At 38.2% G+C, this 21,924-nt stretch overlaps 1 protein-coding gene across 1 annotated transcript; it reads right to left on the minus strand.

Annotated features, from left to right (window-relative positions):
- Nucleotides 1-6,596: 6,596 nt before the first annotated feature.
- hspd1.S (heat shock protein family D (Hsp60) member 1 S homeolog) lies at nucleotides 6,597-21,871 on the minus strand. Its single transcript, NM_001090501.1, is given in 12 exon segments — nucleotides 6,597-7,136; nucleotides 8,443-8,621; nucleotides 9,396-9,570; nucleotides 10,777-11,022; nucleotides 11,556-11,655; nucleotides 12,224-12,392; nucleotides 13,314-13,407; nucleotides 15,380-15,475; nucleotides 16,558-16,640; nucleotides 18,430-18,682; nucleotides 19,379-19,554; nucleotides 21,600-21,871. Coding segments are annotated over 11 exon segments (1,740 nt in total). The 5' UTR covers nucleotides 19,553-19,554; nucleotides 21,600-21,871; the 3' UTR covers nucleotides 6,597-6,965.
- Nucleotides 21,872-21,924: the final 53 nt, after the last annotated feature.

Here is a 21,924-nt window from a genome sequence, read left to right on the forward strand (position 1 = left end):
GTAATTTGGAGGCGAAGGGTGCTGACTGTGAAACCTTTGAAACTGGTTTCTGTGCTGCCATGTAGTAATTATCTGTATTAATTACTAATCAGCCTTATATTGTGACACTTTTTTTTTTTTTTTTTAAAGTTTTTATTTATTTAATTTTCAGGGAAATGGGAAAACCTATAACATGGTAGATACAAGGTAAAATCTGTTGGTACACAAAACCTTTAGTGCATGATACAATCCACTTTATGTAAGATATGAAAAACAAAGTTACTGAGCATTGCAACACTTCACTTTGTATACATGCATCAACATATGCATTGTGACATCAACATATGCATTGTGACATCTTAATAGTTAGTCTAAATTAACCCTCAGGGAGCTCAGTCAAATTAATGTCTACCTAAGGGTCCCATATCCTTTCAATTTGACCCATTGAGCAACTGATGGAGCATCTTTGCCCATCTAATTCATGACTACCACTTTCTTTGCTTAGTATAAGGCTAGTTTCAGAAGTGATCTGGCACGGGTTAGGGGGAGATCTTCCACTAACCCCAATAAGCAAACTTTGGGGGGGGGGGCATACCTGTGGGAATGCTAAGTTGTTTGCTAGAAATTGCATTACCTCCCTCCAAAAGTTCTGTATCCAAGGGCTTTGCCATGCCAAGTGCAAAAATATATATTGTGACATTTCTATGTGTACTGTATATTGTGAGTGAGTCCCTAAGCTCAGTAAGTAAAAGAAGATGGGGAGCTACTGGGGCATCTTTGGAGACACAAAAACTTGTCACAGGGGGTCACCATCTTGGAAAGTGTCTGCGACACTCACATGCTCAGTGGGCTCTGAGCAGCTGTTGAGAAGCTAAGTTTAGGGGTCGTCACAAATTATCAAACAGAAAATGAGGTTTGTCTCTAATATAAGATGATGCTACAGGGCTGATTATTAAATTCTGATGCTAGTTGCACTGGTTTCTGTGCTGCAATGCAGTAATTATCTGTATTAATTACTAATCAGCCTTATTGTGACATTTTTATTCTGTGTTCTGTCTATTGTGAGTGAGTCCCTAAGCTCAGTAAGTAACAGCTGCACAGAGCGTGTGCAGTGAATCAGCAGAAAAGAAGATGGAGAGCTACTGGGGCATCTTTGGAGACACAAATCTTTACTGCTAAAGGGCTGTGGTTGCCTTGGGCTGGTACAGAAGCCCAAACAAAATTTTAGCTACTTCTTTAGTTTAACATTCCTTGTCCTTTAAGGCAAGCTTTGCATCATGCCGAAATCTTTATAATGTGTCAGAATGGGGGACCTGATGCACATGCCCATACACAGGCTACACAATTAGCAGGTATGGAGGAAGGGAGAATGTGCAGTCTAGGAAGTGTAGAATGGAAAGTGAAAGTAATTATTGTGCCTAAGGCATAAAGAAGGGCCAGGCGATATTTGATTGACAGTTGAGACTTATAACTGGTGTTTTAATTTAAAAAAAAAAATTGGGTTTCATGCTTAAAGGGATACTGTCGCAGGTTCAAAATGCGTCCGTTAATAGTTCTGATCCAGCAGACTTCTGCACTGAAATCACTTTTTCAAAAGGGCAAACTGGGCTAAACTTATTGTCAATTTCCCAGGTGCCCCAGTCATGTGACTTGTGCTCTGAAAAACTTCCATCACACTTTACTGCAAGTTGGAGAGAATCAATTGTAGCTGATTACCTGAGCCCAGAGACTTGCATTTGTCTGTGCCCTTAATAAACTCGTTTGTAAGGATCTGGTAACAGTTTGTCTTTTAAAGGAAAGAACTTATGGACCAAGAAACATTGGGGGTTCAGTTATGGAACAAAATATGGATTACAGAAATAGATCCATATACCCTCTGACCTGGGGTTTACAGCCTCATAAATTACATTTTGGTTGGAGCCAATCACGTGCTTCCTGATGATACCAAACAGGGCCATCCTCCACCCACCCGTTTGAAGGGATGGTTTCTGGCGGATTGAATGGTCAAAAACCCACTCACCTGTGAAACACAACATGCTGGTATATTTTACAAAGGTAAAACATCCTAAATATTAATACCATAGGGCCACTGAACAGCTGACAAAAGTATGTATCTTGTAGGTACCCCAAAATATGTGGTATATGTAAGTAGATCCTCAATCATTACAAATATCCCAGAAAGCCCTATAATTTTGGAAAACATGCAATTTGACAAACGCGTTCGTGGCCTACATTTGTTTTATGTGTTATAATATCCCCCAAGATTACATTGTCCCCAGAAAACCTTGTATCTCTGGAAAGCACACAATATTCTGAATCCGAAATAGGAAAGATAGAATTCTGCTCCAAGCTTTAAAGCGGTGCTAACAAACAATAATGCAGAGGTAAAAATGCAATTAAATTATGCAAATTGGCAAAATAACATACCATATATACCCCAGTATAAGCCAAGTTTTTCAGCATCCAAAATGTGCTGAAAAACTCTTATACTCGGGTCAGCGGTACCTGAGATTGCAGTCACTTTTAATCATTCCTATACCAACAGTACACTTGGGGAGAGACTGCAATATCCCACAATGCCCTCTGTTGGTTATATGAAAGAATAACAGTGACTGCAATATCACACAGCGCCCTCTGTTGGTTATACGAACAATTAACAGTGACTGCAATATCACACAGCACCCTCTGCACATGGTAGTGGGACAGTGTGACAATGCACACAGTAATCCGTTTGGCAATTCTCTGTCACCATCAGCAAAGAAGTCCGGTTGATCGCTGGGGGGGTCGTTTTGGCAGAATGTGCGCTGCTGGGAGACAGGGCTGTAGTTGTGTCTAGGCTTATACTAGAGTAAATAAGTTTTCCCAGTTTTCGTAGGTAAAATTAGGTACCTCGGCTTATACTCGGGTCGGCTTATACTCGAGTATATACGGTAACTGACCCATACCTGATCTAGTAGTGCAAAATAATAACGTTTTTTAGTTGATCATAGACAATATGGTAAAACAGAAATATAAAGAGAAAAGACGCATGCATGTGTGTAGGTTTCTAAAGAAAATAAAATGCTCCTAAAAGAATTCACTATTAAACCATGCAGGAAGTAACCTTGATGGACATTGCTCTGTTGAGCTGGTTCCATAGTTGTAGTAAACCCTTGCATTAATGCCATGTGTAGAGTGTGGCACAAGCTCCAGATTTCCCCAGCGTTGCACATGATTCCGCAGAAGAGGCAAGAAGGAACACATGTTGTAAAGCAGTAATCGAGAATTGAAAAAAATATAAATATTAAATTGATTGCTTTACAGGCGAAAACAAATGCCAAAAACGTCGGAGATCCAATAGTAAAAAGATGTTGCCAGTGAGGCTCCACTAAAAAATGGGATTGATTTGGTTACAAGGGACAATGAAGCATAGTACAAAAGCTCATTCTGCGGCTCAAGTTAGTCTGATTGAATGCATCCTTAAAGGAGAACTAAACCCTAAAAATGAATATGCTTAAAAATACCAAATTTTATATACTGAACTTATTGCACAAGCCTAAAGATTCAGCTTGTCAATAGCAGCAATGATCCAGGACTTCAAACTTGTCACAGGGGGTCACCATCTTGGAAAGTGTCAGTGACACTCACATGCTCAGTGGGCTCTGAGCAGCTGTTGAGAAGCTAAACTTAGGGGCTCTAGCAACCATGCATTGATGTGAATAAGAGACTGTAATATTAATAGGAGAGGCCCTGAATAGAAAGTAATAAAAGTAGTGATAACATTAAACCTGTAGCCTTACAGAGCATTTGTTTTTAGATGGGGTCACTGACCCCCATTTGAAAGCTGAACAAGAAGAAGGCTAATAAACTATATATAAAAAAAAAGCCAGTTGAAAAGTTGCTTAGAATTGGCCGTTCTATAGCATGCTAAAAGCTAACTTAAAGGTGAGGTGTGCATATATTACACAAAACTATGTATACTAATTCATTTTATTCAAGATAAGGCATCCTTACAGCAGAATTTGGTCAAAATAGCAATTCCAGCAGATTCAGTGTTGATTAATTTAAAGTTGAGCATCTGGGATTCAAATATATACAAGGAGCTCCCCTGTGCACCAGACATTAAATGATATAACATTATGGTCACTAGTACTCAGGGGGTCAATGACTTGCACATTTCTGGGTCATTTGAGATCACTAGATCCAGAAAATTGTCATGTAACAAGTTTATAAATTTTTATCCCATTAACTGATCTGGCAGTTCTGTTGCTCCAGTCAATATCTGGGTAATTAAAATCCCCCATTATCATTACTTTACCCAAACTAGCAGCCTTTTCTATTTGCATCAGGAGCTTCGCCTCCTCCTCCTCACGTACATTAGTGGTCTATAACATACGCCTACAATTAATTTGCTGGACTGCTAACAATCAGTGAAGAGCTCCACCCATAAGACTCCGCCCCCTTCATTTTCTAACATCACCGCCTCCTTTAAAGAAGCTTTTAAATCCTGCCTAACAAACATGATGTTTAACATAGTTACAAGATGATGACCCCCTGTGGCCAACTTTGAATGCATAAATCTTTTTTTATTAGGCTTCTGGTGCAGTAAGTTTATGTTAAGTATACAAAATACAGCATTTCTAGCATTATTCTATTTTAGACTTTAGTTCCCCTTTAACTTCAGTAGAATGCACTGGAACTCTAGCTGCAAGCCTAGTGTGATTGGCAAACATCAGAGCTCAGGTCAGACCTCAGCAATTACCGTGTGGCTTGATATAACCCAATTGCACCAACTACCTGTGGAAGATCTTCTCAAAACTTTAGAGATGGCTATAGCATCATAGGTGGAATTGATTAAATTGGAGTCATTTTACCTGCACTTAAAGGAATCTCTATAGTATTTTTAATCCCTTAAGGGCAATCTAATTTTTCCACTGAATGTATTCAGGTAAATATTAACTTAAACTCACTGAAGTCTGTTACAAAATGGTACCATGACACCAGGTCTGGACTGGGAATCAAAATAGGCCCTGGCATTTCAGGTACACAGAGGCCCAATCAGCCCAATAAATAGCAGCTGTCTGTGGCAACTTACAGCAGCCCCTCTGGCATTTGCCAGAACCCACAGATTGCCAGTTCAGGCCTGTAGAACATTCATTAGGGACAACTATTTGACTCATTGTCGGACTTGCCCCCTCTAATAGTATAAAAAATGTTAAAAAGTTTCCAGCAATGCGCATTGCATCACCGCTTGCGCATTGGCACTTGCGCACCGAGAAGCGCGGCTCGCGCATGGCGGAGTTCAAGCGGCGCAGTAGGGGGGGCCCTGGACCAGCAGTCCCGGGCCCCCCAGTCTGACCCTGATTTGACTAGTGTGAATTGTGAATGTCACGGTAAAGATGTTCATGTGCTATTGTAGGTTTCTGACAGATAGCGTTGCCACTGGCATCCAAAGATGTTTTTTGCTTTTAAAGGTTATGTTACCAGCGGCAAAGTTAGGGCAGCTTTTGCAGGCATGTTGACTTTGTCTGCACCCCACTAACTATAAAGATCTGCAAAAGCCAGGTATAAAAAAAAACTTCAGTGGTCACCGGTCCATTATAAAAAAAAAAAAAAAGTGGTAGCAGGGCTAATTAACTAAAGGGTGATCAGCCACACTTAGCCAAGCGTAAATTTGTTACCACCATGCCAATTGACTAACATGCATCTCAGCAGCCAAATTAGGGGAACTTTCGCTAGCGTTAATTCATCAGCACGAGCATTTCATAGTTATCTTTCACTAGTGTTCAATTCTGCCTAGCGAAACTTTATTAGTACTCTTACGTCAATTTGAATAGTGCAGGTACACGTAGGTTGTATGGACGTCTTTATTAGAGATGTTGGTACAAATGCTTGAAGCGACCACTTATTATTACAAAATAAAGACAAAAGAGATCCTCTAATGCCCTAGACATGAGCCCACCCTACAACAAATGTGGCAAGTCCCTCAAATTTTGGAAAAAAAAAAATGTTAACATAAAGATCTTTAATAGTTAGGACTTTTAAGGCAATCAAATATGGAAAAAAAATGCCAGCGTATTTTACAACTTTTATAACTTTTCAGCATACAGGATATAATGTCACTGACAAGATTGAGGAGGATGAAGCTTCATCTTATCAGTTCACCTGGTCTAAGGGGACGAAGGAAACTCTGGCAAAAGATTGTAAAATTCGCACAAGTGAATTTGCCGAGTAAAGATCGTTCGCTTGAGTAAAAATTCACCTGGATAAAGGACGTGAAACTGTGCGAACAACGGTCTCTTTCACTAGCGAATTGTCCTCTATGCCTGCTAGTAAATTAGTGATGTCCCTGCAGATTGGATTTCTGGCAAAATTTAGTTAGCGACGGCCACTTTTCCCTTTAGTAAATCTGCCCCATCAGGTTTATTAAGTGAGCATGCAAAATAGTGTCTGCCTATTTTATACTAAGTATTATGAATTTGTAGGAATATTTTATACATTTATACATTAGCGTTACTATAAGACCTCTTCACAGTAAGCCCGTGTTTGAGAATGAAATCTAACGGCGCGCGCAATTTGACTTGGGGGGGGAAGCAACATGGAATCCAAGGAAGAAAATCTTACATTCAGAACTAGAATTTAGAGTAAACATAATTAGTACAATTTTATTTAATGGTTTTTTTTTAGCCAGGATTAGACACTAACATTAAAGTTTGGGCAGTAGTGGCAGTAAATGTAAAAACGTATCAATGAACTTGAAACATTGGTAAAAATGACATAATAGTTTAAACAATGTTTTTGTAACAATGGCAACTACATAATTGTTTAAAGGAATGTACAAAGGGCTTCCAAAATAGAAAATAAATTACATGAAGGCAATGAATAATGATCGCAGTAAACAGTTGTGTAATCTAAACCATCTTTTCACAAGTGTCACAGCTTTCCACTGTTCTCTCAACACTTCCGAGCTTGGAACACGGCCATTTATCAGTTCTTTGTATAAAAATTTAGAACATTCCACCTCCCATTCCACCGCCCATGCCTCCCATTCCTCCCATCCCTCCCATTCCAGCCATGCCGCCATCTTTTTCTTCTTTTGGAATCTCTGTCACAACCGCTTCAGCTGTAGTTAAGAGTGAAGCAACGCCGGCAGCATCCATCAAAGCTGTTCTGACAACCTGCAAATCAGAAGAGACAGACCATGGTATGTAAAAAAAAAAAAAAAAAAAAAAAAACACAACCTCTTCAGAATTGTGATTAAATGCAGAGGTCAGCTATTACTAACAAATGGAATCCATGCAAGATATATTTATAGAAAAATTTATTTTTTGATCACATTTTCACAGGGTATTGATATATGACAGATTGCCATGTTGGATGCAGGATAGTGGCCCCTCTAGTCAATAAAATACCAGCTGTAAAGGATTGTTTTATGAGAAGTGTACAGTAAAATAGGTGGGCACAGTAAGATGTATGGAAACCATCATCACCCAGGGATATTACCTAGCATATTATTATTATTATTATTATTATTAAAGGGGAACTCCACACAAACATAACTAAGCTTTTTGAAAGGGAAACATAATTACAAGCAACTTTGCAATATACATCAATTAAAAAATATGCAGACTTTTCATGATTTTTAATGGTTTGGAACAGTTCCCTAAGCCTAGCCCCCTGCTCTGACTACTTTGCGGAGCTGGCTGACTACTGTTACTTTGTATTAGAAGCCATCTGTCCTCCAAACCCCACAATTCCCTGCACACGTGATTTCAATAAGGAACGGAACATCAGAGTGCAATGCATTGTGGGTTATGTAGTTCCTGCATGCTGTCTGTAAGCTGTGGAGAAGTTGTTACAATTTGTAACATTAGTGTTTAGTCCCTCCTTTTGGGCAAATCTATAACAAAGTAGGACATAAGGGTAACTGTGGCATTTCTTGCTACAGCTGAAATTATCTACAAGGGTGTATTGTCCTGTATTAAAAGGGGTATAGATTTGAGGGAGGAGAGGGCAATTCTTCCCTTTTACAATACTCTGGTAAGGCTCCATCTAGAATACGCAGTGCACTTTTTATCTCCAGTTCTTAAAAAGAATATGCCTGAAATAGTCCTGAAATAGTCAAAATACAAAGATGATTCGGCTGATAAAGCGCTTTAATCGCCAGTAAATCCTCCCAGCAGATGTGAGGGCATCTAGTGTGTTTAAAAAATGTAAAAAAAAAATCTCCCCCTGAAGTGGTTCTACTCAAAAAAATACCGGTTGGATACCATTTTAACAATTCGAAAAAATACAAGGTTACTTAAATGAGGCAAATCTGAGGGCTTTCAATTTTACCTTCCTTTGTTTTAACTAGCAGCTATACAAGTTTCATTCGGACAATGGCTGACCAGGATGGAGCTACTATGGGTAAACCCAGCTAAGTGCTCTAAGGCAAGATTATGGCTGAATAACAAAGAGGGAGGCACCACTTCATATTGTTACCTTTGTTGGGTCAATAATTCCTTTTTCCACCAAGTTTACAAACTCAGCGTTCATGGCATCATATCCAATCTCAACTGGACTCTGGATGATCTTTTCTACCACCAACGAACCTTCAACACCTGCATTTTTTGCGATGGTCATTGCAGGAATCTTCAGCGTTCTCCTTATGATTTCAATGCCTGTTAAGAAAATGCAAATATTAAAACCACAACTCCAACACTAAACAATCTCTTGCAAATATGTAAAATAAGTATTTGGAATTCAAAAGACACCTTCTGTTCCATACAGTGAAATTAAAGGGATTGTTCACCTTTAAATTAACCGATTATGTAGAGAGTAATATTCGGAGACAATTTGCAATTGGTTTTCAATTGCTATTTTTTTGGTTTGAGTTATTTAGCTTTTTCTTCAGCAGCTCCCCAGTTTGCAGTTTCAGCAGTCTGGTTGCTAGGGTTCAAATTACCCTAGCAACCATGCACTGATTTATACAAAAAGGTTTTAACTAAATGACACCCCAGGCCAGTGCTATCAGCAGAAAATGGCACCAGCCCGAGGCTCTTCCAGCGAGCACCATGAGGGATCCTCTTCCTGCGGCTTTAACTTAAAAAGTCGGCTATTCCGTTCTACTGCACATGCATCTGCCACGGGAAATTTGAAAATCGAAGAAGGAGGATGAGGATCGTTCTGTGGTGCTCGCTGGGAGAACCCTCAGCCAGTGCAGATTTCTGCTGATAGGAACACCAGCCCGGGGAGTCAGGTGAATATAATCACTTGGGGGTACCTAACTTTTGGCAACCCCAATGTAAATTGCCTTTCCTTATCCTTTAACAGCGACAGGTTTCTCGCAAAATCGCTGCAGTGATGGATCATAGGATAAATTTAAGGGATATTATATTCGCTAAGGGGTTCATTCAAGACTACGGATTGTGAAAACATTTCATAAACAAACTTACCAACTTTCTGGTCTTCATTTGCTGGGTTTAGAGAGTCCAGCGCTGGGATGCATCGGAGCAAAGCACAGCCTCCTCCCAAAACAATTCCTTCTTCCACAGCTGCACGGGTTGCATTTAGAGCATCGGTCACTCTATCTTTCTTTTCGTTAACTTCAACATCACTAGTACCACCAACCTAAAGAAGATGAATAACAAGTTAAAATGTAGACTTTTCTATCATGAACTATCTGCATAACAAACACAAAGCATACTTTTACATGGGCGACCTTTGTATCCAGCAGTAAAGGCTGGGTTTTTGAGTGAAATATTTGAATGGTGTACTTTTTCCTTGACTTTTAGTGAATAAAGAGAATTTAGAACACCACTCACAACCATTGACCTTAATCCAACAGATTAGTTAAGGGTATCCACTTGATTTATGCATTAGCTGATGTTTGGCAAATTAATGAAATTTAAAAAAAAAGAAAAAATGACTGGAATGCAACTGAGAAGGGCTGCAATTTAAGGAATTCAAATTAGTAAGTAGTCCAGACCTAGTTTGGGGCGGCTCTATTTAGGAAAAGATGGTGATTTTGCCATATTGAGGACATCGGGGCCAAACAATGGTACTTCTGCATTGGTTAGAATTTGTTAGCGCCTCTTCTGCAAGAACATTTATAAAGCTTTGTAGAAAAACCACCCAAGTTGCCATATGTAAAAAAAACAAACAAAAAAAAAAAAAAAAACACAACATTGCAGTGTATTGCTTTGTACACATCACGTCCCAAAATTGTTTTCTGCCTTAATTTGTCACAAGGACGTATGAATTTATTGTCAGATATTGGGTGGTTTAAGATAATGAAAGAAGCATATTAGATCTTTGCAACCAATGATTGCATGAGCGTGTCTGTAATTTATGTTCCAAACTATACAAAAGCTATGTAATTATGCCCTGCATTTTAGATAAAAGCGAAACCCTCACAAGATTCTTTCAAAAGTACAGTTAGGAAAGCAGAGCCTACGTTTGAGCATATTAAGCCTATGATTTAGTGCACAGGAGGGACATGCAATAAGGCAATTTTTTGTATGACCACTATGGAGTAAGGTTTTGTTTTTTTAAAGTTTATTTTATGAAAGAATCTGTATCTGTCGTTACCCCTTTTCCTTAAAACGCACTGCCCAATGCCATTCAGTAGGTAATAATATTTATTTTACATATTGCACAAAATGTTTGCACTTCCTCGGTCGTGTATTTCTTGAAAGATATGGTCACATTTTGGATATAATACAAATAGGCAGAACTGATGCAAACCAACACGCTGAGCAAAGCACTGTGCTATAATATAGCCGAGGCTCATTTACTGTACACTGTATGTACCAGCATCCTCAATTTTATATTTACCTTTAATACAGCTACACCATCTGACAGCTTAGCCAATCTCTCGTTCAACTTCTCCTTTTCATATTCACTGCTCGTAGTTTCCAACTGGTCGTGAATTTCTTGAATACGTTTCTCAATCTGAGCTTGGTCACCCTTTCCTTTCAATATCATAGTGTCATCTTTAGTAACAATAACTTCTCCAACTTTTCCAAAATCATGGGGCTGAATATCTTCAAGGCTAAGGCTGAGACCTTCCTCCCCAAACACCTGAAGTTCAAATAAACAGAACACAAACATCTAAACAGGTGGCATAGAGTACAGAGCTTTTTTTTTTACTGTAAGACACTAAAAAAGGATTGTTAAGAGTGTGTTGGAGATATAAGATAAATATAGTGAATAAAGTGCCCCTATTGTAAAATAAGAATATTATAAGTCACCAAGGAGTTCCATGACCATATCATTTTTCTTCTTATACATACATCTAATATACTCAAAATTTTCCAACAAGAAGCACTTTTTTTTTATAATACACACGTTTTAGTGAGTCATGTGAAAAATGACATCACTAAGCTCCATTTATAACTGACGACATCACCAAGATCGGTTTATAAGGATATAATTTACAGGATATTCATGGCTTGTGTGTATATATGTTAATATATTTTGCTGTAGTTGTAAATCTCATGCTTTAAAACGGGAAAAGAAAATATATTAACTTTTTAGAATACACACCAAGTCTTAGAAATTCTTCCATGAAACAAGAAAGACCAATTTGTATTTTATTTTTATTTTTTACTTACCACGCCACCAGATGAAACTGCCATATCCTTAAGCTGGTTCTTTCTGTTATCCCCAAAACCTGGGGCTTTTACAGCAACCACCTGCAGCCCAACTTTCAGCCTACAGCAAAAGAATGGTAATACTGTCAGTATAATAAAAAAAAAAATTAAAAACCTCACAAACCTTCTATAACCACCTGATGTGCAATTCCATGTCTTGACACTGCACATCTGATTTTATATAGCCAGGAGTTCATATTTGAACATAAATTGGGAAAATGATTATACATTACAAACAACTATGGGAATATAATGGGCACAATGATGACAATCAGCATTTATTCTCCCTAGGCAGGTGCCTCTTCTGTCTACAATTAGTTCCACAGCCCTGCTTACAATGAAGTCAGAAATAGTCAGATAGGGGATAGGGGGTGCTTCAGAAACAATACTATAGTTTAAATAAGCTGCTTTAGTAGCCAAGGACATAGTCATTCAAAATTAATCTAAAACAATTGTATTCTACAGAGATTTCTTGCTATGTAACCTGTGCATATTCTTTTTTTTTTTTTAGCTTGAAACACTGATGTCCAATAAGGCCAGTGGCATATTCTACTCTCAAATCAACCCATTCAGTCCAATCATGGGTTCTGAACAATATATGGGGGGGGGGGGAGATTGTTAAAACTCACCTGTTTAACACTAACGTGCTTAATGCCTCTCCATCAACATCTTCTGCTATTATAACTAGTGGTTTACGGTGAGAATTAGCAATTTCAAGAGCAGGTACAATAGATTGAACACTGGAAATTTTTTTCTCACTCAGGAGGAGATAGGCGTCCTGAAATTCACATTTCTGACCTATAAAGGAAGGAATAGCAGCATATGCATAAAGACCATGCTCAGAAAACCTTATTTTGGAAGTTAGCTAGGTAAGCAGCACAAGACTAATATTCTGGGAATTTGAAATTGGCCTTTATTTATTTTCTTAATTTGCTTTTTTTCTTTAGCAGCAATCTGGTTGCTAGAGCCCAATTTACCCTAGCACCCAGGAATTATATATTTAAAGAGTAAGATCATTTGATACCTACAGCACATAAATTCAAAACTCTGCACTCAAAGCATTTGAACTGTGAACCTACAGTTAGATGTTTCTGGGATTGTTTCTACCTATACATTCTGGGTATGTAGTGGATGCAAGAAAATGTTGCCATTAATTGGCCCATCCCCCCCCCATCGCATTTTCATTTTAGGTTATATTCTTGAAGAAATTAGATTTGCATTACTTCCTGATCTTTATAAGTAAAGAACCACTAAATAAAGGTATTCGGATTTGAAGAACAAATATTATTTGCCTTACAAGAGTATTCAGAGAATAGAGAGAATTTACAGACCAAATAGAACACTGAAATCTTGTTAAAAAGAGCCTTTTAACTGCTGGATGATTTCCCCAAAAATATTTAAAATACCAAGCAATTTTAGTCATTCAGAAAAAAAATGGGAGAACATTTTGTTTAATTGACTTAAAATTAAATAAATTGTGATTTTATGGTTTCAATCATTGCTTTTCCTTGATGTATACAAAAGGAGTAAACGTTACCCATACCTGATCCCTAAATATTTAGAATTAGATTTTAACAGTTTATGGAACATAACATTTTCTACGATTACTAGCTTCCTAGAACTACTACATTTATCCCTGCTAATAGGAGGGAAATTATGATGCACAAAGTAAAATAAAAGATGAAACGAATAAAAAAAAAAAAATGAAATTCAACATACCTTTAGCTGTATTAATGAAGTATGGTGAAATATAACCTCTGTCAAATTTCATGCCTTCAATTATCTCCAGCTCATCATGAAGAGTTTTGCCATCCTGAAATACATGAGAGTTTAGAATGTCAACAGATTCCTATTGATAAGTATTCCACCCTCCTTTATTAACAAGGTGTGTGTGGATCTAAATTTAAACGAAAGGAAGCTGCAGACATCTTCCATTTAGCAAGTGGAAGAGAAGAAATATTCATGGAATAAGCAAACTGTCCTCCCAAACATGTACTATAAATGCAGTAGACAGATGACAAACATTTTCTGATATTAAAAAGGTCCAATAGGTGTGTGCTATAATTTTTTTTTTTTTTAATTAATTGTGCCCCATTTAAAAGTTTATATTTTTTGAGAGGGTCTGGGGGGGCACAAGGTAAGAGGAGCTTGAAGAGAAACAAAAACAATTACCCAAAAATACAGTAAATAGTTATATTTTTTTTTTACCACCTCTGGCTAAAAGCAAAAAATCTCCCACCCAAACATTGAAATCTATTCTCACAAACTCACCTTAACCTAGTACAGGTATGGAATCTCTTATCTCTAAATAACATCCAGAGAGCATTCAATTAAGGCCATCTCCTATACAGTCTATTCTAAGCATTCTAAGTCTATTATTTTTTTAAATCTCCCTTTTCTCTGTAATAAAAGAACAGTACCGTGAACTTGATCCTACCTGGGCTGCATGGATCCACATTGGTGGCAAAGCAATCCTATTTGGTTTAATATTTTACCTTTATAAAACCAATAATGTATGATAATGTATAATATGTGGAGTTTTGCTTCTTGAGAGGCCACAATTTGTAGTGCACCACAAAATGCTGTTGGTGTGACTGGATGGGAAGTATGGGCTACATGAATGTAACTATAGGTGGTACAGGAAGTTCACAGACATAGTTGGTCATTCTACAATCTTAAGATCTTGAAAACGAACCAAGAACCCCTTTGGTTTGCCTATTTTTAGCTATCCTCTGGATTCAGGAGTCATCAGCTTTTGCTGGAGTCCGATTCACCCAAACCGTAAATGCTTCGTGGAATTGAATTTTTTATTACAATTTCAAATTTCAGATAAGCATTTGCCCAAACCTCTGCAGTATTCAGTAACATTCATAAATCACAGATTGTGTTTTTAACTATAAACCGAAGATATTTAAACAAATATGTAAAAGTGATATAAGGAGTCAACTAGTGAGGCTTACAGTTTTCTGATTTCCACTAAAGATAAAATGGTGCAATTTAGGATAATGCACTGCACTTATATTACGCCGCTGAGACTTAAGGCCATGGGTAGAAACCCTGATGCTGACTGTCCCAAATGTGGACGACCGGATGCAGACTTCTTTCACTTGTTATGGTCCTGCCCCATGATCAGCAGCTACTGGGCACGGGTGGTCTCTCACCTCTCTGAAGTGGTCCTGCTTCCTGGGGTACTTGCACCGGAGGTGTGTCTCTTAGGAATAGTAGAAGAACTAGCGCCCCTCGTAAAAACCAGGTGCTTGCTACGCACTCTTTTATTCTATGCCAAAAACAAATTGCCATCAAATGGATGAGCCCCCTACCCCCGACAGTCAAGCAATGGCAACAAGTGGTTAATGATCGGCTCCCAGTAATAAAGCTAACGTACCTAGCTAGGCACTGCCCCCAAAAATTTGATAAAATTTGGGGACCATGGTTAGAGGCCCACGATGAAGTGAATCTTGCGATGTAACTCATTAGGGATGCCACTTATTTCGTGGATCTCATTGTGATTTATTAGATTGTTGTCTGGGGGGTAGTGTGCTCTGTCCCTGTGTGCCCGAATGGGGATATTGTTGCTTACATGTATGATTGTCTCATGCTGGGGTTAAACTGTCAACTGTATGGAGTGTTCTTTGCCAAGCTGCGCTGCAGGGGTCCTGCGAGACCTCGATATATTGTGATCACTGCTTATGTTACCTGACATATACCTTTGTGTTGTATGTTATGTTTAAAATGTAAATAAATACCTTTAAAAAAAAAGTGATATGAGTGATTTAAGGACTTACCTTAACTGTAATAACACCTTTACGCCCAACCTTTTTCATCGCATCTGAGATTATTTTGCCAATTTCTTCATCACCATTAGCGGATATGGTAGCAACCTAGAATAAACGATGAACCGACATTACATTATAATAAGTGTCTCTGTATAAAATTTTGTCTAAATGTATTGCAGTGTTTGGTAGGGAATGCGTATGCAAAATACCATAAAAATAGCTATGCATCTTTACATGCAATTTATAATATATGTTTTATGAGCACTGTTGCTGCCTAGCACTGCCGTGTTGAATCAGAACCACAAAGGACACAAAAAATACTCGCCATAAAGAAAAATGAGTATCAAGAGAACTTTTATTTGGGAAAAAATGTGCTTAGTTTTGTGCTGTAAATAATCAACAAAAGCAACCTTTATTTTATGGGCCAATTGCCTCACCTGTAGCTAAATGGAGACCTTCCCCATAGGCTTACATTGAGGTTCAGTAGGTTTTAGATGGCGAAGTAAGGGGTCAAAGTTGTTTTTTTTTTTAAAAAAGACAGTACTTAGACTATCGAATGGTCGAATAGTCGAACGTTTTTTAGTTCGAATAGTTTGATTGGAAGTCGTAGTCGAAGGTCGAAGTAGCCAATTCGATGGTCGAAGTAGCCAAAAAAAAAAAAAACGCAATTCAAAGTTTTTTTTATTCTATTCCTTCACTCGAACTGAGTAAATGTGCCCTTTAATGTCTATTTTGTTGTGAACAGCTGTTTTGAATAAAAACAAATAAAGCATTCTGCAAATTTTGGACAGTTGAGTCCTCAAGCCTGTCAATCACTGTAGAGCCCAGAGTGTGGACCATCTTTGCAATGTAGGAACATAAATATTTATGGACTGAACCCAGGCTCGGTTTGTATAGCTATTGAATATACCAATCTGCATCTTTTCCTTCCACCATTATATATAGGAGACATCCCCACCATTTTATAGTTACACAGTTCTGTTATACTAGATCCAATGTTTTAGCACAATCTATACATGCACTGCAACCCCCAATTTCTAGCTTAAAAAAAGGAAACATCAGCAATAAAGATTTGAAAATTTTAAAAACATGTCTGCTCAAATTGGCTATACCCCACCAGCATCAAGTTTTTGTTTACAGGAATTATAGGTAGTTCTTAGAGTATCGACTTTAGAAGGAAACATTACCTGAGCAATCTCTTCTGGTGTTGTCACTGGTTTCGACTGCTTTTTTAACTCAGCAATTACCGCATCTACTGCCAACATTACACCTATACAAGTAATAAAAAATTTTTTTAAAAAGTTACTTTTAAAAAATTATGATAGTTTTATAAACCGTATTTTAATCTTTGGCAAAGTCAGATAGTGGGCTAAATGCAAGTTTTCTAGACTAGTTAGTGCCTGTTTGGAAAAGTACTCCTACATGGGACAATGCAGCTATACACATTTTACACAAATACATAATCATAAATAAGGATTATGTGTAGAAATTCAAATTAATTTAAAATAAGAAGAAAATAAGGTATGCCTCTCTTCCAGGAGTACTCACTCCTGAGATCAGCATTTTGGGCATTGGGAATGTATTTTAGCTTTATTTAGTGTGACTAGATCAGAGATCTTTCTTATTACACACCAAAACAGATAACAGCCATCAAATGGATGTGTCTCTTTGCAACAATGCGTAAAGCTAGTCAACATTTGTTTGTGTACAGGGAGAACAGCAGAGCAGAGGGCCGAGTACCAAACTCTGAGGCAACCTGAAACAGTAGAGTATTTGTAAGCAAATGCCAGAGAAAAAGGAGACAGATAGACAGCAAGAGATCCAGGATGCAGCTTAATTGCATGGTATTGCATGGTATAGCTATTTAATTTTGTAACCAGAAGCAATGTAAATTAAGCTTAGTATGTAATAGTTATCTAGAACATAGTTTCTTAAACCGAAGTTTGATTGCAAGTCAGGGGATACTTTTCTCCCAACAGTAATTGCCGTAAAGGTGGCCATACATGGGCCGATAAAAGCTGCCGACAGACCGAGTCGGCAGCTTATTGGCCCGTGTATGGGGGCCCCCCGACGGGCTTCCCCGATCGAGATCTGGCCGAAAGTTACTCATTTGCACAGACTAAATAAAAATGATAGTTCTATTTATATTTTTTTTCTGTCTTGGAAATTTACAGGCTATTACATGTTTGCATGGCCATGGTGCTTTTAGAGAGAACATTGAAGGTCAAAACATCCATCACCTGTCAACATTTTGCCTTGAAAAATCAGAGACACTAGTGATTGAAGATGGCTAGCTTCAATAGGTACCTGAGGTTGGACTTTATGAATATATCTTCTAAAATAAAATACTAGCATGCAACTTTAGTGCTATTATAAAAAGGGTAAATTTTACTATGGTATCTAGAAAAGCCACATTTTACACATGACCAGGCTCTTCCATGTTAAGCTAATGGCAGACAAAGAGAGAGGCATACATAAACAACTGCCTGTACTACTCTTGCCATTAATGTGCTATAACTCGGATAAATGGAGTGGCCCTCCAGCAGGATTTTGCTGAACCCCATGATCAGAGATATTGGGGGTAAATTTGATGGAAAAATAATTTTTGCAGTTGGAGCAAATTGAACATTAAAAACCTTAAGCCAGAAAAGCCTCTGCTGTATGCATTTATTTGGACTTTATAGGCTATAGTTTTGAGAAAACATATTTGTTTGATGGTCAAAGGGTATAAAACTTCTGGTGAAAAATTATAATGGTGTAATCATGTGGGTATATTTTGCAAATTTGTAGATTCAAAAAAAACAAGCTACCATCAACGATTATTCATAGACAAACCCAAGCCAGTTTTATCTGCAAATGTAAATAAGCATAGAAAGAGAATGTTCAAAAACATCCAAGTATTACCCTCATTCTAGGGAGCTGGGAATTTTGACAATTTGTGAACACCATTCATTTCAGTGGAGAAACATAGTACACTATTGTGTGCCAGAAAGCAAAATAGATGAGTGTACCATTAGCATTTACTTCTGCAAACCAAAGGAAAGTGGTGTTAAACTTACCTCTTCTGATTTCTACTGGATTTGCACCTTTGCTTATCTTTTCGAAGCCTTCTTTAGCTATAGACCTTGCAAGGACAGTTGCGGTGGTTGTACCATCTCCCGCTTCTTCATTTGTGTTGTTAGCTACATCCTGAACTAGTTTGGCACCTATGTTTTTGTATTTATCTTTCAGTTCAATTGCTTTTGCGACAGTCACACCATCTTTGGTTACTTTTGGACTTCCCCAGCTTTGTTCGATGATAACAGTTCTTCCCTACAAAGACATTTAATAGAAAAAAAGGTCATGCTCAAGAAATTCGAACAATATCTAAATTTTGACTATTTGAAAAATCAGTAGTAAGAACAGAGCCTATCTGGTCAGCCTGGCTACTTGGATTGCTTAGATAAGCTTTTCTGGTCTATCCTTGATGGTTTAGAGCTGGGTTAACCTTCCTATAATATTCATACCACAATTTCTTTACATATTGCACAACTCAGCCACATATATTCAAGAAAAAAATAAATCTGTTTAAATTCCATGGTATGCTTCACCTGGGCTAAAGAACTACCTAGTTTTGACAATTCGTAGCTAGAGGTCCCAATTTTTAGGGTGGACAGCTACAGCAGAGTTTCTATGGGAACCAGCAATGCCATCTCTTCTTCTTGGCTGCTAGACTTGAGGGTGTGTTTATTAATCTGAGTTGAGAAGAACTGAGCATGCTCACGAGCCAACAGCCAATGGAAATTTCAGAGGGAGGGGACTGAGTGGGTTAGAAGAGGAGAAAAAAAATTCTTAGCGATTAAGTGGATGCTACAGCCTTACTATTAACCTTTGAACAACCAAAGTGGCAGGTATTTAGAGCTTTCAAAGAGGCTTTTCAGTGATTACATTTTTGAATGTGGGGTTGACATGTCCTTTAAAATCCTGCACAATCCTTCTGACTCTTAATGAAGCATGTACATACATTACCTTGGGTCCCATTGTCACAGCCACAGCATCAGCCAATAGATCAACCCCTTGAAGCATAAGGGCTCTGGCTTCAGCCCCAAACTTAACATCTTTGGCATATTGGCGGCTCAAGCTCAAAGCCAGTACTCTGGAAGCTGGCTTTGCATGTTGTAGAATTCTCTGTAGTCGCAGCATTTCTAAAAGAGAAAGGGACATTTTTCTGCATAGTAAGCAAGGTGTTAATAGAAGACTACAACTATAAATCTGCATTGTGGGTCGAGTAAAAACTTTGGATAAAGTGCTGCACGTGGTAACTGTACAAAATATAGCAGCTTCAGAAAATATCAGTAAACACTAGAATTTCATTAAACGCATATGTTCAATACATTAGAAGCCATAATAAACACTGCCATGTCACAAGGCCATTTACTTTTACTCTTGTGATACCTCACCTTTATTTAAATCCCTATCCCTTGCACTTTCTGGCCACGGTGGTAGATGCTCTCTTCTTGAAAACCTGTAATTTTTTCCTTAAGAATATCAAGATCAGTCTCTTTCTCTCTAAAGCAACAATTAAAGGGGTTGTTCACCTTTAAACACCTAGTTGTTTTCAGATAGATCACCAGTAATAACGACCTTTTACAATTACTTTCGCTTTTTCTAATATTGAAGTATAAAAGTGTCATTTTTCACCTTCTAAAGCAGCTCTGGGAAGGGGGGGGTCACTGACCCTGTAAACTGTGTACACACCGTTTTAAATTGAAACATTTTGTTGATACATTTGTTATCTTTGTCCTTGCTGAGCAGAATCCCCGAGTTTCATTAAAGGCAGCTGTTACACTTGATACAATAGTTGCTAATACTGCGGAGAAATGTATCAACTAAATGTAGCAGAATTGTAACAGCAGTGATTGCATCTCAGAAAGGGAGCTAAGTGAGCCCTGTGCAGGCTTGGACTGGAGAATAAAATAGGCCTTGGCATATTAAGTAAACAGAGGCCCAAACAGCCCCCCTCCAGCCTACTAAAGAGTGACTGTCTATGGCATCTTACCACAGCCACCCTGGCATTAGCCAGAATTCACAGATTGCAGGGGGTGGGGCTGAGAGATCAAACTTCACCCTCCAGCTTATATGGGAGTAGGACACTGCCAGTTGTCATGGACCTTCAGTCTAAAAGGAGAAATTCAGGAAACGACCTTCTAAAAAAGGTCATCGCCCTTCAAACACTTTTACCAGTTAAGTTATAGATTGCTCACCAGAACGAAAGACATTTTTTTTCCCCAATTACTTTCTTTCATTTTTGGCTGATTTACGAATATAGAATTTTTTGCCTGAGTTTTACAAAAGGCAGCTGTTCAAATGGATACAACTGTTGCCAACATTGCACAGATGATGCGGAAAAATTTATCAACTATTGTTACAAGTTGTAAATGCGGATACCGCACCTGGAAACACAAAGAGACGTGCATTGAACACTTTTTTTTTTAAATAAACAGTAAAAAAAAAAAAATATTTTGGAAGGAGAGAGAGAGAGAGAGAGAGAGAGAGAGAACCTAAGTTGCCTTAAATTTTGTAATTGTTTATTTTAATTATTTGCCTTATTTTGACTCTTTCCAGCTTTCAAATGGGGGGGGGTGGGTCACTGAGCCTTCTAAAAAAATGCTCTGTAAGGCTACAAATGTATTAAAGTATTGTTCTTGCTACTTTTTATTACTGGACTTGCTATTCAGGGCCTCTCCTGTTCATATTACAGATTCTCATTTAAAATCAGGCATGGTTGTTAGGGTAATTTGGACCCTAGCAACCAGATGAAATTGCAAACTGGAGAGCTGCTATAGCAAATTGTCTCAGAATGTCACACTCTACATCATACTAAAAGTTCATTTCAAGGTGAACAACCTCTTTAAGAGAATGAATGAAAACTAACCCATTACAGAAAAGCATAGAGTATACAAAGCTGTATTCTGTAGACAATTTAAGAGTGTGGTAAAAAAAAGGAGAGAGAAAAGTAGCCCTTATTAACTCCTATATTGACAGAACAAAGAGCTGCGGACATGTGGGTATGGGATAATGTGAAAGGACAGAATAGACAAGGTCATTGTACAAAGAATGCGGCAAGGGCTTCAAAATTCTAGTTGTGCTGTACTAATGACACAGAAAACGTCAAGTTCCTTTCAGCCATTGCCACCCATAAAGTCCTGAGCTGAAGTAAGAATCGTGACAAGAAACTCGTAGAACTTACCTCAGCCCGCAGAGCACTTCTCTCTATACGCACGCACGTGTCTGCCCCAGAATGGGAATCCTTACAGCAAAACCTTCTAAGCTCCTCTTCGGATCACGTGTGTGTGTCAGGCTTCCGGAAGCTTTCACTACCGAGAGCTAATCATGAACGAGTTACACGGCGGAATAAAAGAAACCCCGCCCCTGCATTTATTATAACTGGACACCTAGCTCCTCCTATGAACTATGAGTTTGCACAACGAGCGGTGTATATGCCGAAATGCAAGTTCCTGGGCCTCTTTCCAGAACGTTCTGGAATATCGTCGGCTTTCCAAGGTTTTAGGTGA

Source organism: Xenopus laevis, chromosome 9_10S (genome assembly GCF_017654675.1).
Source record: "Xenopus laevis strain J_2021 chromosome 9_10S, Xenopus_laevis_v10.1, whole genome shotgun sequence".
Taxonomy (NCBI): Eukaryota; Metazoa; Chordata; class Amphibia; order Anura; family Pipidae; genus Xenopus; species Xenopus laevis.